The 14,196-nt window shown below is 48.1% G+C and overlaps 1 protein-coding gene across 2 annotated transcripts in view; it reads right to left on the bottom strand.

Moving 5' to 3' along the window:
• The window catches only part of COLGALT2 (collagen beta(1-O)galactosyltransferase 2), a 54,827-nt gene that overhangs the window by 8,303 nt on the left and 32,328 nt on the right, over positions 1-14,196 (bottom strand). For both annotated transcript variants that reach the window (XM_042784139.1, XM_042784131.1), the window contains exons 2-5: positions 10,874-10,984; positions 9,236-9,353; positions 8,248-8,382; positions 3,677-3,881 (exon numbers count right to left, since the gene is read on the bottom strand). In XM_042784139.1, coding sequence (XP_042640073.1) covers positions 3,677-3,881; positions 8,248-8,382; positions 9,236-9,353; positions 10,874-10,984 — 569 coding nt within the window. The remainder of the gene's footprint in view (positions 1-3,676; positions 3,882-8,247; positions 8,383-9,235; positions 9,354-10,873; positions 10,985-14,196) is intronic.

Raw genomic sequence — 14,196 nt, 5'->3', positions numbered from 1 at the left:
CAGCCCAGCTCCCCCGGGATCACCCGGGATGAAGATGCAAGGTCCAAGGCATCAGCATAGCTGCGGGGTCTGTTTCTAGCCCAGCAAGGGGTTCAGTCTGGGGTTTGCAGCACCTTCCCGCTTCTCTTTGCTTTGGCTAGAAAATAAAGACAATACATTTTCACCTGTGCTGGCGAAAGGCTTTGAGGAAAATGTATGACAACCACCGTGGAAGTGCCAAGCCTTCTACCAAGCATGGTCCTTTCCTCTCCAGGACTAGCTTTTACTGTGCCCTGAAGATTAGAGGAAAATCCTAGGAGACAGACACCAGCGAGGAGAGAAAGATGCTCTCAAAAAGAGGCGATAACGTAACTGCCCGGGTGTGCTCACCATCAGCTGTACCCGGCTGAGCCCACAGCAGGCACCGCGCTCGGAGGCTGCATCCAGAGAAGCCAAGGGAAAGTACTTCTGCTGGCTTTCTTTGAGCTCTGGGAAGGCCCTTTATTAACTAACCACAGCCTGAAAGCTGCTGAATCCATACAACTGGCCAGGTAGATTTAAAAACAAAAAATAAAAATTCAAACCTGCCTTTTTTTTTTTTCCCCTTCTTTTTTTCATATGAAACAAGCACAACCACACCCCCCCTCCCTCTAGGAAATAAACACTACTTGGTGCGTTGATGTTTTCACATATTACTCCCCCTAATCCTTGGTATTTTTAGCAGAAGCAGAATTGTCTGCATTAATGATGCCGGTGTTTCTACCATTTTAAGTTCTGCAAGTAAATTGCTGGCTACACTACTTGCCAAAACACATTCAGCTGTCAGCTGCAATTTAGGTAAATGGCAGAATAAAAAATACTACCTGCTGACATTAATGGGTTTGGCACTGATCTAATCAACTAATCTTATCTGGCTCACTGATCTTCGTTCTTATCTTCCGCTGGCTTAAACACAGTTAATCTGCACAGATCCATGCCAGTATTTCTGTTCCTTCTGGGATAAAAGCTACTTTAGAATGGTAAAGCTACCTTAAAATCGGGAGGGGGACACGCTTTCCAGCGCTGTTTTTTACAATTAAAAAAAAAAATGATTGCTACAAGGGACATGAAATCTATAGATATTTGTATTATTATTAGCCTTTGTAAGGCAGTGACCAGCTTTCACAGCCATGCCCTAAACCTACAGCCATATTTAGGCAACCTAAATTCCCACCCCATCCCTGTGACCAGACCTTCCTGCTGGCTGGCTCTAGGTCTTCAGAGCCTCAGGCTGAAAGGAACCTCAGGACGCCTGGCCAGATGCTACCTTGTGAGGGCAAAGGGCTCTGCAGAGCCCACCTTTGTCAATAAAACACCTGCACCTGAGTTTTGTTCTGAGTTGGTACTCCCACCACAGGCCATGTCCTCTCAGCAGAAGTGGGATGGTCTCTTTGGAACATCACAAAACAGTCCCTTCGAGCACTGCTGAAAATCGATGGTTTGATCCGAGGCATTAAGTGCAGTACTTGGCCTGGATGAAAGCCAACATCATTTATGACTTCGGGGATGTAAGTGGAATTACCCCAAAGAGAAGTTTACCTCAAAGTCCTTACATTTGGCACATTTCTGAACTTGGATGTCATCCTTTTATCCTGGGTGGCAAAACTCAGCCCAGGATACAATCCAACAATCTGAGCAGATCGACGGGCCAGACTGCTGAAGCAAAACCTTTCATGTCATGGGTCAGTCCTGGAAAAAGCTAAAGTGTTCTAGGGATGGAAGGAAAAAATGATGGGTTTTAATGCCTGAAATATTTCTTAAGCAGTTGGAGCTAATGCAATGCAGTTACCACACTCATTCGATGCTGCGTTTCTGGGACAGCTGTCAGAGGGAACAAGGGGAGCAGGTAGCTTTGAAGGAGCCTGCTTTGCTACCCAGACTTAAACCTCAAGTTCTCCTCTGGAGCCAATATACCGATGTCCTGACTCTGAAAGTCAGGGCCCCAAAGGTGCCCTGCGAGTTCACATCTCGCCTCTGCCTCCCAGGGGCTCTAATTTCAGCTCTTGCTGCCTCTCCTCTATCATTCATTTCTCTAATTTGATGCCCCTCATCCTCTTGTAGCTGAGTTTTAAAAAACCCTGCTCAGTCTGCCAAGACAATGCCATCTTTTTTCAGCGCCGCCAAGAACTTCAATCCAGAAACATCACTAAAAGGAAAGCCACCAACAGCTGGTGGCTGCTGCGCTGGTCTGGGAAGGGTGGGAAGGGCAGTCTTCTCAGTCTCTTCTGCAGAAATGACTGCTAACAACAGCAACAACGAGCTATACTTCTTCACTTCACTTTACTTTCTCTCTGCTTGTCTGTCCTCCAAGAACAGCCCTTCCCTCTCACCTTCACTTTGCCTCTTTTACAAACACCAACTGCACATCACTCAGAGGACCCACAAACAACTTTTCCCTACTAATTCCCCTCAGTAAGCCAGCAAACCAGTCACCAAGCTCTCAACAAAAGTGCCTTGCATTGGTGCTGCTGAGGTTTCATCAGTCCCTTTTTCCTTCTAAGGCCCCAAACCTTCCCTTTTTCAACACAGCAGGGCAAAGAACAACGCAGATGGGCATTACAACTGTTTCCTGCCCAGGAGCTCCTTTCAGCTTGGACACTGGTACATACTGGTCTGCCAGTCAGGACTTTTTGCTGGAGACAGAATACCCACCAGGTCCACTTCCCCAAAAATAAATGGGGCTAAACATCCCCACAGCAAGCACAAGCAGCAATATCAGCAGTATCGTGCAATTCAGGGACAGTGATTTCTCAGAGACACCTGGAGCTCTCTGCAAACACCAACAGCCATTCCAGAAAAAGGAAGAGGACACTGAGGTGGCGACTTGGCCTGAAAGGACCCCTGCACTTCAGGTCTAACTGAAATCCTCCCATTGTCTGGTAGAAACTGATCCCAGTATCAGCCGGAGTGGTACATATTTTCTCCCTGCTGCGCCCCGAGGACCTCAAGGCAGCTCAGTGCTTGACTGGTTCTTCCAGAGTACCCATGATACAACACCGAGTATGCAGAGATTTTAATGCTCACACACCAGCTCTAACCTGCTCTTGCCTGCAAGAGATTTTCCTCTCAGCACAGCCCGCAGATTCCACATCATTCCCCTGAAAGTTGCACTGATTTTGCTTTCAAAAAAAAAAAAAAAAAAAAAGAAAAAAAGACAAAACAAACTCCCCTACCTCTCAGACAATTCTTGCTGAGCTGCCATGAGGCCTCATCAGCGCTGTAAGCAAGTTGGGTTTTGTTTTCCACAAGGGCTGCTACGTTCAAAAGGTCTCTCGCCCTCACAGATCTCCTGGAAGTGGTGACTCGAGGCACCTTACCTCCAGATTTCAGAACACCTTCCACTCTCACAGCATTCACCCGTGGTCACTACTGTCTTGCCACGACGCAAATCGAGGGTGGACGCTGCACGTGTTTTCCCTGAAACACCGCGCCCATCCCGAGAATGGCTCCCGTGTCCTTTGAAGCTAGCTGTGACACAAACCCGCGTGGCCAGTCACTTGCTGCGGGTTATCCCTGACCAGATCCAAAAGACAAAAGGGAACGGGGTCTGAACTCACCGCTGAAGCCCACCCAGGGCTTTTGGCCTGTGAACTCAAAGCAGAGGTCTGCCTGCAGGTCTCCACTAGCGAGTCCTCCCCAGCAAAGGCTCCAGACCTACCTGCTTGGCGACTGGAGAAGGCAAAGACCATGATATCATCAAAGCTCCAGGTGTAGTCCTGGTGGGGGGGGTAGAACATCAGCTTGGTGGAGGCCTCTTTCCTCAAGTCAATGAGGAACGTGGAATGAATCATCGGGACAGCAAAACAGCCTGTCCTCTTCCATTCCCGAATCAGAGGGTAATCCAAGGTCCTTTTGTAATAGCCCTGCAATCACAGTGAGGGGGCTGCTTGTTAGAAGAGATTTCTGTTTCATAGACGCTCCTGAGCAAAACCTCTCACTCTTAGCCTTCCCCAGCAGAGATGGATCAGTCCTCAATTCTCAAATTTTTAAGTGTCTACCATTTGGAAGGGGCTCAGTCAATTATTTAGAAACAATCTCCATCCTGAAAGTTCGACCTTTTCTCTCCTTTTTAGCAGCTATTGGAAATCCAAGCCTTTCCGTTGCAAAATTCCCTTGCAATAGAGCTTCAAACCTCAGACTATTTTCTCCTGGCTCTTCAAACACCTTTTTTTGCACACAGACTCTCCGGTCTGATCCTGGCAGCTGCTGAGCACCCTTGACATCCTCCACGTTCAACACACACAAAGGACGTTCAGTGTCTCACAGAATAGGACCCACAAATTATTTCTGACGGTGATTTTAAAAAATAAAAAATAATCATTTGCTTCACTGCAGCCAAGGCAACATCTCAATCTCCATCAGCTGTGTTAGAATCCCTGCTTCCTCCATCCCAGGGCAGGCAGGTTTAAATACTCACTCCTGAGCTCTCCCCGCAGAGTCTGTCTGGGGGAAGCACCTCACTCAGCTCATTTCTCTGCCACCACGAGCCTTGCCAGCCTTCCAGCACTGTGGGTGCAGCAGCACCCACGCTGGGCCGCTCACGGCTGGCTTTGCAGGTGCACTATGTCTAAAGCTATCAGATTTGGAAATACAGATGCTGAATCCCTCCAGAAAGAAAATCCTAACGCACCAATTAGACATCCGGAGGCAGCTGATGGTTGAATCCAGAGCAGATTCTGGTCTTTGCAGAAGTGATGAGTCACTAAAATAAGTTAAAGTTACTTCTACGTTATATTTTCCATGAGCATCCTAGCAACTGCTGAGCAAATCACCGCAGAGCCACTTTACCCTGCTTTTGTGTAGAAGCATGGTGTGGTGCATTTCTCTGTTTATGTATCTGTTGATCCTCCCCCTCTGCCCTTCCGTCCTCACAGTGTGGTCAGAAGGTCTCTCAGACACAGCTGGTCTGGGTTTCATGAGAAGGAGCGACTGGGTAGAGACCTCACCAGCACTCCCTCTGAAGGAAGGGTTCAGACATTCAACCTTTAACACACATCCGAGAATACCCGCAGGTGAAAGATGCTGGAAACTAATCTTTCCTCCTCCAGTTTTGGGGCTTTTCACTGCTCATAAATCACGTCTAGTCAAGAAAGACTCCAACTTGTCAGCACCGTTGCTGTGCTCTCCTAAGGTCATAGCTTCACGACTAGTAAATGTCAGGCTGTCTGGAGCTGGGCTTGGCTTGCTGTTGCTCGGTGCCGGAGGCCGCGTCTCAGGGCGTGCTCCGGCTGCTCCTCCCTCCCCAAGTCCCCAGGGAGGGCAAGGCTGAGAGCACGAAGCTGGGGGACTGCGAGAAAAAAACACCAGCTACTGAGAGGAAAGAACAGAAATTAAAGTGGGAACTTTCCTCTTCATTTGAGCTGCTTTTTTTGCCAAATTCTGCAGGATGCATTTGCTGCTAGTTTTTTTCCCTTCTCTCCTTTCCTCAGCTAATGTTGGTAACGATGGAAATTTGCTACTGGAGAGGTAACGCTAGGGGCCAGGGCTGAGGCTGGTGCACACAGGCCGAGATCCGCTTCAGGCTGTGGTGCAATGATGATGTACATCAGTGGAAAACCTGGCTGTCTCAGGAATTAACACTAGAAACTTAAAGGACAATGGCTTTGCGATGAAGTTGATGTCTCTGTTTTAAAACAAAAACTGAAACAAGTAAACACACCCACGCACACCCCCTTTTCTTATCTATATATTTACTTCCCAAGCATCTGGAAAGTTCAGGATCTTTTCCTGTTATTTTTTACTCAGTTAGTTCGTCTGCACTGTGGAACTACTTGCCATAAGGAGGTGTGGGTGTCAAAAAAAAAAAGGAAAGATTCAGATAGAGATTTCTGTAAAAGAAAAAAAATCACTGAGAGCTTTAAAGACGAAGACCTTCCTCAAGAAATCCTAGAGAAGGAGTTTGCCAGTGGATGGAAAAATATTTTGGAGAAGTATCATTCACCTACTTGTTTATCATGTTCTTATACTATTCTCAAGGCATCTGCTACAAACCACTTGCTATCAGACGGACCTTGTGTCCTTGATAACAGTGGAAAGAAATAATGATGTTTTACACCTGAAGACATGGGGAATGGAGCTTGCTCTTTGTTTCCACTCCAGCAATAATAACAAGAATCAGTATCTGGTTAGCTCTCTGGAATAAAGCAAGAGGGTAGGGATGGGCAAGGCAGTGAAGCCTCTCTAAAATACTCATATTCATGTGCCCCAGGGAAGTTCAAAGATATATGTGCAGCTCAGGCTTAAACACATTTGACCATGCAGCAGGACAAGCTTGTCTTGACAGAGAAGTTAAGGCAAGACTCAGAGATGGAAGGAAAATGGAAATCCTGAAGCTTTCCAGGGCAAATGTGGGCAAAAAGGGAAAATTTTCAAGAGAACACAAAAAAGCTCCCTCTGGCTATTCTAGGAGATGTGTAGCTTAGGATCCTGCCTCCCCAAAGGACGACAAAACACACGCCAGCAGCAAACACAAACAGGTCAAAAAGCTGATCTCATCATTGAGGCTTACCTGGGAGAAAAAAAAAAAACATTAACTACAGTTCCCATTCCAGCTTGAATGTCTTGGAAAGCCCATCTAGAGCTTAGCAAGAACATTTCAAAGGAAGAGAGTGAAAAAAGGCAAAAAATTACTGTGACAATAGATCTGCCCTTCTGTATATTTGATTGTCTTACTAAAATCCTTTTATGGACAAGGCGACTGTACTGGTTTGGCTGGGATGCAGTTAGGTTTCTTCACAGCAGCCCCCAAGGTGCTGTGTTTTAGACCGGTGACCAAACCGGCGTTGACGACACGCCGACGCTTTAGCTGCTGCTGCTGCTGCTGACCGGGGCTTCCACAGCCTCAAGGCCACCTCTGTTTGCCACCCTGACCCCCACAGTGAGCAGCCTGGGGGTGGGCAAGAGGTTTGGGAGGGGACACAGCTGGGACAGCTGACCCCAGCCGACCAAGGTGATTTTCCATAGCGTATAACATCACGCTCAGCAACAACACCGAGGGAGAGTTTTTCCAGAGTAGCTGTTCTGGGCATCCATCTCCTGGTGGTGAGTGACTGGTTTTGCATCACTTTTTTGTCTGGGTTTTCTTCTCCACCCCCCACTCCCCCACACTTATTAAACTGTCTTTACCTCAACCCATGAGGGTTGCTTTTGGGTTTGAGGTGTTTTGGTTTTGTTTTTTTGTCTGCTTTTTCCCTTTCAATTGGTTCCCCCATCCCACTGGGTGGGAGAAAGCAAGCGACTGGGCGGGGGCTTACCTACCAGCCAGGGTCAACACACCACGGTGACGTGCACTGACTTGTAAAGCGATAGATCAACCTCCTTCTGGCTCTAAAAATAACGCTATTTCTACTACACAACATTTTTGCATCTCATACTTTCTGCAGTACCTGTGATTTGAGAAAGGAACACGAAACTCTGATTTTTAGGCTCAGCACTTCTGTCATTTACACCAGTACCCTTTACATTCATAGTTCCAGTGCACACACTCTCTACAAGCAAAGGGTGTTGCCCCACTACAGAAATCTTTTTCATGTGTGAGAAAAATAAACAATGGAGAGCTGCAGAAAGAAAAGCAAATTTCTCTCAGATTAGCATCACTGTATAGGGAAGCTAGTCTAACATTATGTACCTAGAGTCTTAAGGCCATTGCACAAACATATGGAACCACCTCAAATAAATTCTGGTGTCAATATCACTATTTTTTTATGTAGTTAGTGGGGTTGTATCACTTCCCAGGACTTTTGGCTAAGCAAGCTCAGCTTCCTTCAGATTCAGCTTTTTCGAACAATCTCAGATATGGAAGCAAGTTTCAGGTATGTGCCTGCACACCCACTGCAGAACATGTATTGCTTTGCTCATACCTACGCTCAGTTGGAAAACAAAGCCTGAAAAACATTTGTAGGCTGCAGCGTCCACTCTACCCTTATCCCAGACTGCCTGTAAGCGTACAGGACCTTTCCCCAAGACACCCACCCAAGACTGGAGATGCCACCACTCAGAGAGGCACACGCCAGGATGACTGTGTGACACCACTATCGTCCCTACTCGCCCACGTCGCCTCTGCACGCCTCAGAGCTACAGCAGCTTCTTTTCAGGCAGGAGGACACGACAAAAGCAGATGGGAAAGCCCACAGAAGAGAAGCGAAGCCCACCGCTTCACAGACACCAGGCAGGAGGCCTTTGAAAACACAGCTCGCCCAGTCACCCGGCACCGTTCACCCGGTCACTCGCCTGGGGGGTGATGCCACACCAGAAGTTCGAGTAGAGAGAGCGAGACTCCAGCATTGGTGCCACCAATGTCTTATTTTCTGCTATCATCAGGTTCAGGGTTTCTGGGTTGGTCAGTAAGTTATCTGCATCAATAAACTAGAGAAGGAAGAGGGAAGAGAAAAAGAAATCTGTTATTAGGTGAAACGATTTGCTTCCCCCTGACACTTTCTTGGGAACGTGGCAACCAGAGGCATGAGGTATGGGCAAAACCCACAGATACCCCAGGCCACATGGCTGTTATGGGGGAATCCCGGGAGGGGTGGGGGGGACACCCCTGCACCACAGCTACCGGATGGGAAAAGATGTGGAGCTTCCCTCTGACCCCACAGAAGGTTATTGCAGCACAGGGGCAAGGGGGCTGCGAGGGAAAATAGCACTGCTGAAAATTCAGGGCCGGTTTATGCTTTGAAGGGGATCAAGAAGAACTCCTACAAACTGGCCTCACACCCTCGCCTTGTTCAGGGGCTGGGACCACCACCGTTGTTTGCTGCTGTAGTGACCAAAGGCACGCAGCTTTCCACAACTGTTCTGCAGAACCATTTCCCACTAGATTTCATCAATAAGAGGCGGGGTTGCAATCTGGGGGACCCTTGTAGGTACCTGCCCACCACCAGGACTATATTCAATCCTGATCCCTGCAGAGAAAGCTTCGGGCTTACCCAGGGATTTACCTCCCTAGCTGCAAAGTCTCTTGCTCATCAGACCAAGAAACGATACACAGCATCCCACTGCAGAGAGCTTTGACTTCAGACAGAGAAGAAACTTTTTGACAGCCCCAAGCATCAGAGTGACTACCCAAAAAGCTTTTGCCTGAGGACTGCACGGCATCCCACTGCAAAGAGCTTTGTCTTTAGATGGAGAAGAAACTTTATGACAGCCCCAAGCATCAGAGTGACTACCTGAAAAGCTTTTTTCTGAGGACAGTTAATAAATCAAACCTTGTATTTACCAGGATGTAGTCTGACCACTTCTCTCGTGCAGCACGCAGGGCAGCCTGGCGGAGTTTCATCACATGAGTGAATCGGGAGCTTGGCCAATGTTTTGGCCCAATTTCTTCTGGGTAAGACCTAGCGATGAAAAAAAAGTGACTGCAACCCATGTCTGGGCCCTATTACACTAGTCAAAAGGGGAAAAAAAAAAAAAAAAAAAAAAAAAAAAAAGAGTTCCCTTGCTGCCTTCCTTCCAAAAGAAAAACAGTGTTAGAGTCACCTCAGGCAACCCAGGAGAGGTTTTGAGGGAGAAGGGTTCCAAGTTTCGTGCTGGCATGTGTACACAGGGCACCGGAGAACAAGCAGTGCCGCAGCATTTCTCGCCAGCCCAGCAGCCACCAGCAAAACAGCACTATCAAACCCAGGAGCTGCCTCCGCGGCGGCAGCCCCGCGCCTGACGTCAGCAGAGGTGACCCCACCGAAACGCACGGAAGCCGATTTACCTCATCTGACCCTCCGGTAGAAAGTCAGCTGCCCTCTGCTAGGCTTTGAGTTTAAAACTGTAAACGCAGCTTCCTTGAGCCCAGCAGAATCAACAAAAATGAGGATGCGAACATGAAGGCGATTTGGATGCCCTCGGGGTCTGGGCATATCAGTGACTGTTACTGCATCCCTGTAACAGCTCTTAAATCAACAAACACCCCAGACCCAACCCCGTGAGCCCAATCATGGGAGCAAGGTTACGCGTGTGTCTCTGTTTTCAGGATCAGATCCAAAAGCGAACGCTTTGTAAGAAAGACGGAAGGAAATTCAGGGACAGATCCCAGTGTGGAATAGAAATTCAGGACTTTGTAACAGTGCCAGCATAAGCCAGTGAAGGATCTAAGAACCTCAAAAACCTTTTACAGAACTTAAAAAAGCCAAGTTTGACAGGATTAAGAAACCTCAATTCCAATAAAAGGATTAAAAAAGTCATTAAAACAAGCATTCCCCACAGGTTTGTACCAGAAATGCCTCACCACTGCACTGAGGAACTTGAAAGTAAAAGCAAGGCTAAAGAAAGGGGAAACGGATGTAGTTTTCCTGGATGGAAAAAAAAGAAGACAGAACGAAACAAGGAACAGCTGATCTTAAAATAAAATAAAATAAAATAAAGCAATAAAAACCCAAAACACCTAACATCCTATTTCAAAGCAATGATCCTGCATGTCATGCAAAGGCACAATATACTGAATTAAATTGAGTTCTCTGGCTCAGAACTTACTGAATATTTGATGTCTCCAACAGAACTTTCATAGACGCTATTGGGAATGAGCTATGATTTCTCTGCTTCCTTGCAAATAAAGAATGACAGTTTTTATTCCCTGTAGCTTTTGATGTGATTTGTTTACCAGGCAAAGAGCAGCTGCAGATGCTAAATAACTGAATGGAAAATGATTTCTTCTCTAAAGTTCTGCATGAGTTGCTTCGCTGAAGTCAAAGACCTTTTTATGGGCTCCATAAGAACACAGTTTTAATGGGACAGACCCCACAAAAAAAAAAAAAAATAATAAAAAAAATCCGCAATTTAATGCTTAGACATTTGAAAACAGAAGACCTCGGACATTTGAAATATGAAGGCCAAACAGCTTCAGCCAGCCCCTCGCTGCAGTACTCACTGGGGGTCTTCCATCGGCCTCCACTCCACGTCGTGGTAGAGGTTCTGCACGTTCTTCAGCCACTCCCTAAGGATTGCTGTGGTGTTATCAACGTTGTGGTCAGTGGCTGCCCTGTGAACAAGAGAGCACAAAGAGCCCGGTTCACACAAGATTCCGGCCCTTTGCCTTTTCCCAGCTGGTAAAGGAGTCAAACAGGGGCAGCACCTATTTCTCACAGGCGCACCCAGCTCCTGGCAGAACTCGGGCAGCCCCACGGATGCGCAGAGCCCCACGGAGACAGGGCACCCCCTCAACGCAGGCACGCTCATCTCTCCTGCCTCGCAGGAATCACAGCAGCTTTACCACCACGCAGACACGGGACCGAACTCTCCGTCCAGTCCGCCCACTGGAAAAGGCACGAGAGTGGACCGCCTCGCTGCCTGCACTACAGCACGGGTAATTACAGCCAAGGCCTAGAAAGCCACTTGCCTCCAGTTTGCAATTAGCACAGCTCCTCACAGCCGCCCCGGGTACGGAGGTGGCGGGGGAGGGCAGGGATGCTCGGTGTACACCAGGATCAGCATCAGGTCTCCTTTCCCCCACGAGGCTGAGGCTCTGGGAGAGGCAGCTTGCTTTCATACTGCTTCCTGACGCAGGGGTTACAAGTTTGTGAAAGCACCCAGAGGAGCTCTGTGCAGATGCTGTGGTCTGTTAAAACACTGCGATAGCACTCAGTCTTCAACAATGGGGTGGGAGAAGCCCGCCGGCTCCCTCTGTGTCCTCCCTGAAAGCAGCGTCTGAAGAATGGTTTTATTTCCCCTCGGGGTTGAGGAGTACAGCTGCACAAACTGGAACGGGATGCACAGATCCCCCTCTCTGATGGTAGTTATGTGGAAATGTTCCCAAAGGAGCCACAGGCTCATCTCCGCCTGGGATTCTCGAGCCTTCGGGTTACAGGGCGAGCGAGCGAGTGAGCCAAGTCACATCCCAGCTGCTCCCTCCCAGCACGCGTCTCCCCGGGACCAGGACTTTGCACATCCAACACCCGTCCGCTCACGTGGCCGTGGGAGATCCCGCAGCGAAGTCCCTTAAGCGAAAGGGCTGCTCGTATTTTCCTGGCCAGAAGGCAGGAAAGCACAGCCCCGCGGTAGGACACGGCTCGGCAAGCTGCACCGAGAATTTACAATCCCTTTATTTTCCTCTGGGAGTACAAATACTCCAAAAGGTCCCACGGAGAGATAGCAAAGATGGTGTGAAACAGGAGCACACGTAACACAGCTCTAAGAGGAAGGTTTTGGAAGGCCATACTAAGCCCCCATCAACTGCTCTAAATTGCATTTTGTGCTCCAGAGACCCAGAGGACCCACAGCCTCCTCCATCCTACTTGAAGCCAGAAATATCTGTAGTTGGGGGAAGGCAAACAGAAGGGAGCAAGGAGGCACATCCCAATCCCCAGAGCATCTCCAAGCTATTTCAGGAAAATACCTCCACCCCAAGTCATCATATGATCCTCCAGATGAGAATCAAGGAATGAACCCTTTCTCGTTCCTACAACTGGAAGACATCAGTCTCATGGGGTTTAGCCTGTTTTAAATTTAGAAAGAATCAAGAATTCAGATTTTGAGCTTATTTATAATCAGAACAACACAATCACTTAAGGACAGGAAGCTTATTAGTTGAATATTTATTCCTGTCTATTAAAACAATAAATAATGAAAGTTCAGCTAGTGAATAGAAGCTGGTTTCTTTGCTATTAAATGCTCTCCTAGGACACAGCAAGGCTGGGTTTAGTCATAACTTCAAGTTTTGCTTTTGACCAAGACCCAGAGTCAGACTGCACTGTAGATCTAGTTTGCAAGGGTGTGCAACTGGACTACAACCGTCATAGTGCTGACTTGGTAGCACAGACTAAGTCAACCTTGCTCCATGCACTTTGTGGATTGCAGCTCCTCCATTCAAGCCCCTGTTTTAGCACACTTGCTTGGGCCTCCCACAGCCACGGCGAATTTCACTGGTCTTGTTCTGCTTTCCTCCCACACTCCAGCTGCAGACTCAGTGAACAACAGCTCCAAAATTCCTAAAATACCAGAGAACTGTGAAAACAGCTTTACGTTCATGGCCATCACTGGAGTCGCAGTAGCACCAAGCAGCTCCTGCTATACAGTGGGACCACACTGCAACTGCGCATCACACAAACCAAGTGAAGGTGATGGTAGCCATCCCACAGAACACTGGAGTCTGTCTTACACCACACTCTTTGCCAGGTCCAGGTCCAGGCTACTCTTAAGGCTCCTGTAAACCCTTAAAAGTAAGAACACAACTCCTGCAGAGTCAGGTCCATGGGATCATTGCCCACAGCAAGCCTCATCCCTGTCCTTCTAACCTCACAGATCATCCGTGGGGACATGTCGAGGGGTTTGCTACGGTCTGGGGAGGGAAAGGGGCGCATGTCAAATTAGTCTTGGTGCTATGCTGGCTGCTCCCTTGTCTCAGCCAGAAGATTTTTCTCCACTTAGCTTTGCATGCGCACAAACCCAAAATGTATTAGCGGGAGACCTGTTTGCAGGGATGTGCAATGGAAACTCAAAGTTCACAAATGAAACACCATTTCCCTCACAACAACAAAAAAAGTAAAAACAGAGTCATTCAACCCCAAAGAAAAGTATTAACATGATAAAGCCTGTTTCCTCAATTGCCCCGAGTGGCTTCATGAAGCCCAAAACTTTGACTAGCAGAAGAAATCTTAAAGTTGAAAGACAGTGGCTGATAGTTACAGCAGCTCTGCCCTGAAAAGCCAGCTGCCCTCAACAGCTAGCCCTTCTTCGCTTCCCCGGGCTAGACAAGGGGGGCTGAAGGATGCTCCTCCTGACACGTCTCTGTCTCCAGCTCCTGTAAGGTCAGACCGCACAAGTTTTACTGCATGGACACGCCACCACCCCGAGCGAAGGGCACAGCACACCGAGGGCTGCTACTACCTGATCCTGCCCTCCGCTAAGGGCTGCCTAGGGGAAGAGCTTCCCAACAGTCAGATCCCCCACGCCTGGGGTTCTCCATCCTGCTCCTGGCAAGGCTGCGTGCCCTTGACAAAATTCACCCTGGAAGACCCCAACAGCTAACCAGACAGACGTGAGACACATGAGTGGGAGCCTGGAGGCATCTCTAGATCTACCCACAAGGAAACTGCTAGAAGAAAAATGGCATTTTACTGCCCAGGCAGTAATGGCGTTATGTAGAAGGTAAATTCACATCCCAGTAGACCTTTACAAAGAGACTGATGAGGCAAAGCTCTGGCACAAAGGAAGGACTGCTGCCTCCAGGACTATCCACCCAGCAGTATTTCTGAG

Source organism: Tyto alba, unplaced genomic scaffold, assembly GCF_018691265.1.
Source record: "Tyto alba isolate M040663 unplaced genomic scaffold, T.alba_DEE_v4.0 Super-Scaffold_1000006, whole genome shotgun sequence".
Classification (NCBI taxonomy): domain Eukaryota; kingdom Metazoa; phylum Chordata; class Aves; order Strigiformes; family Tytonidae; genus Tyto; species Tyto alba.
The sequence above is the reverse complement of the archived record's forward strand: the minus strand, read 5'-3'. Positions and strand labels throughout refer to the sequence as shown.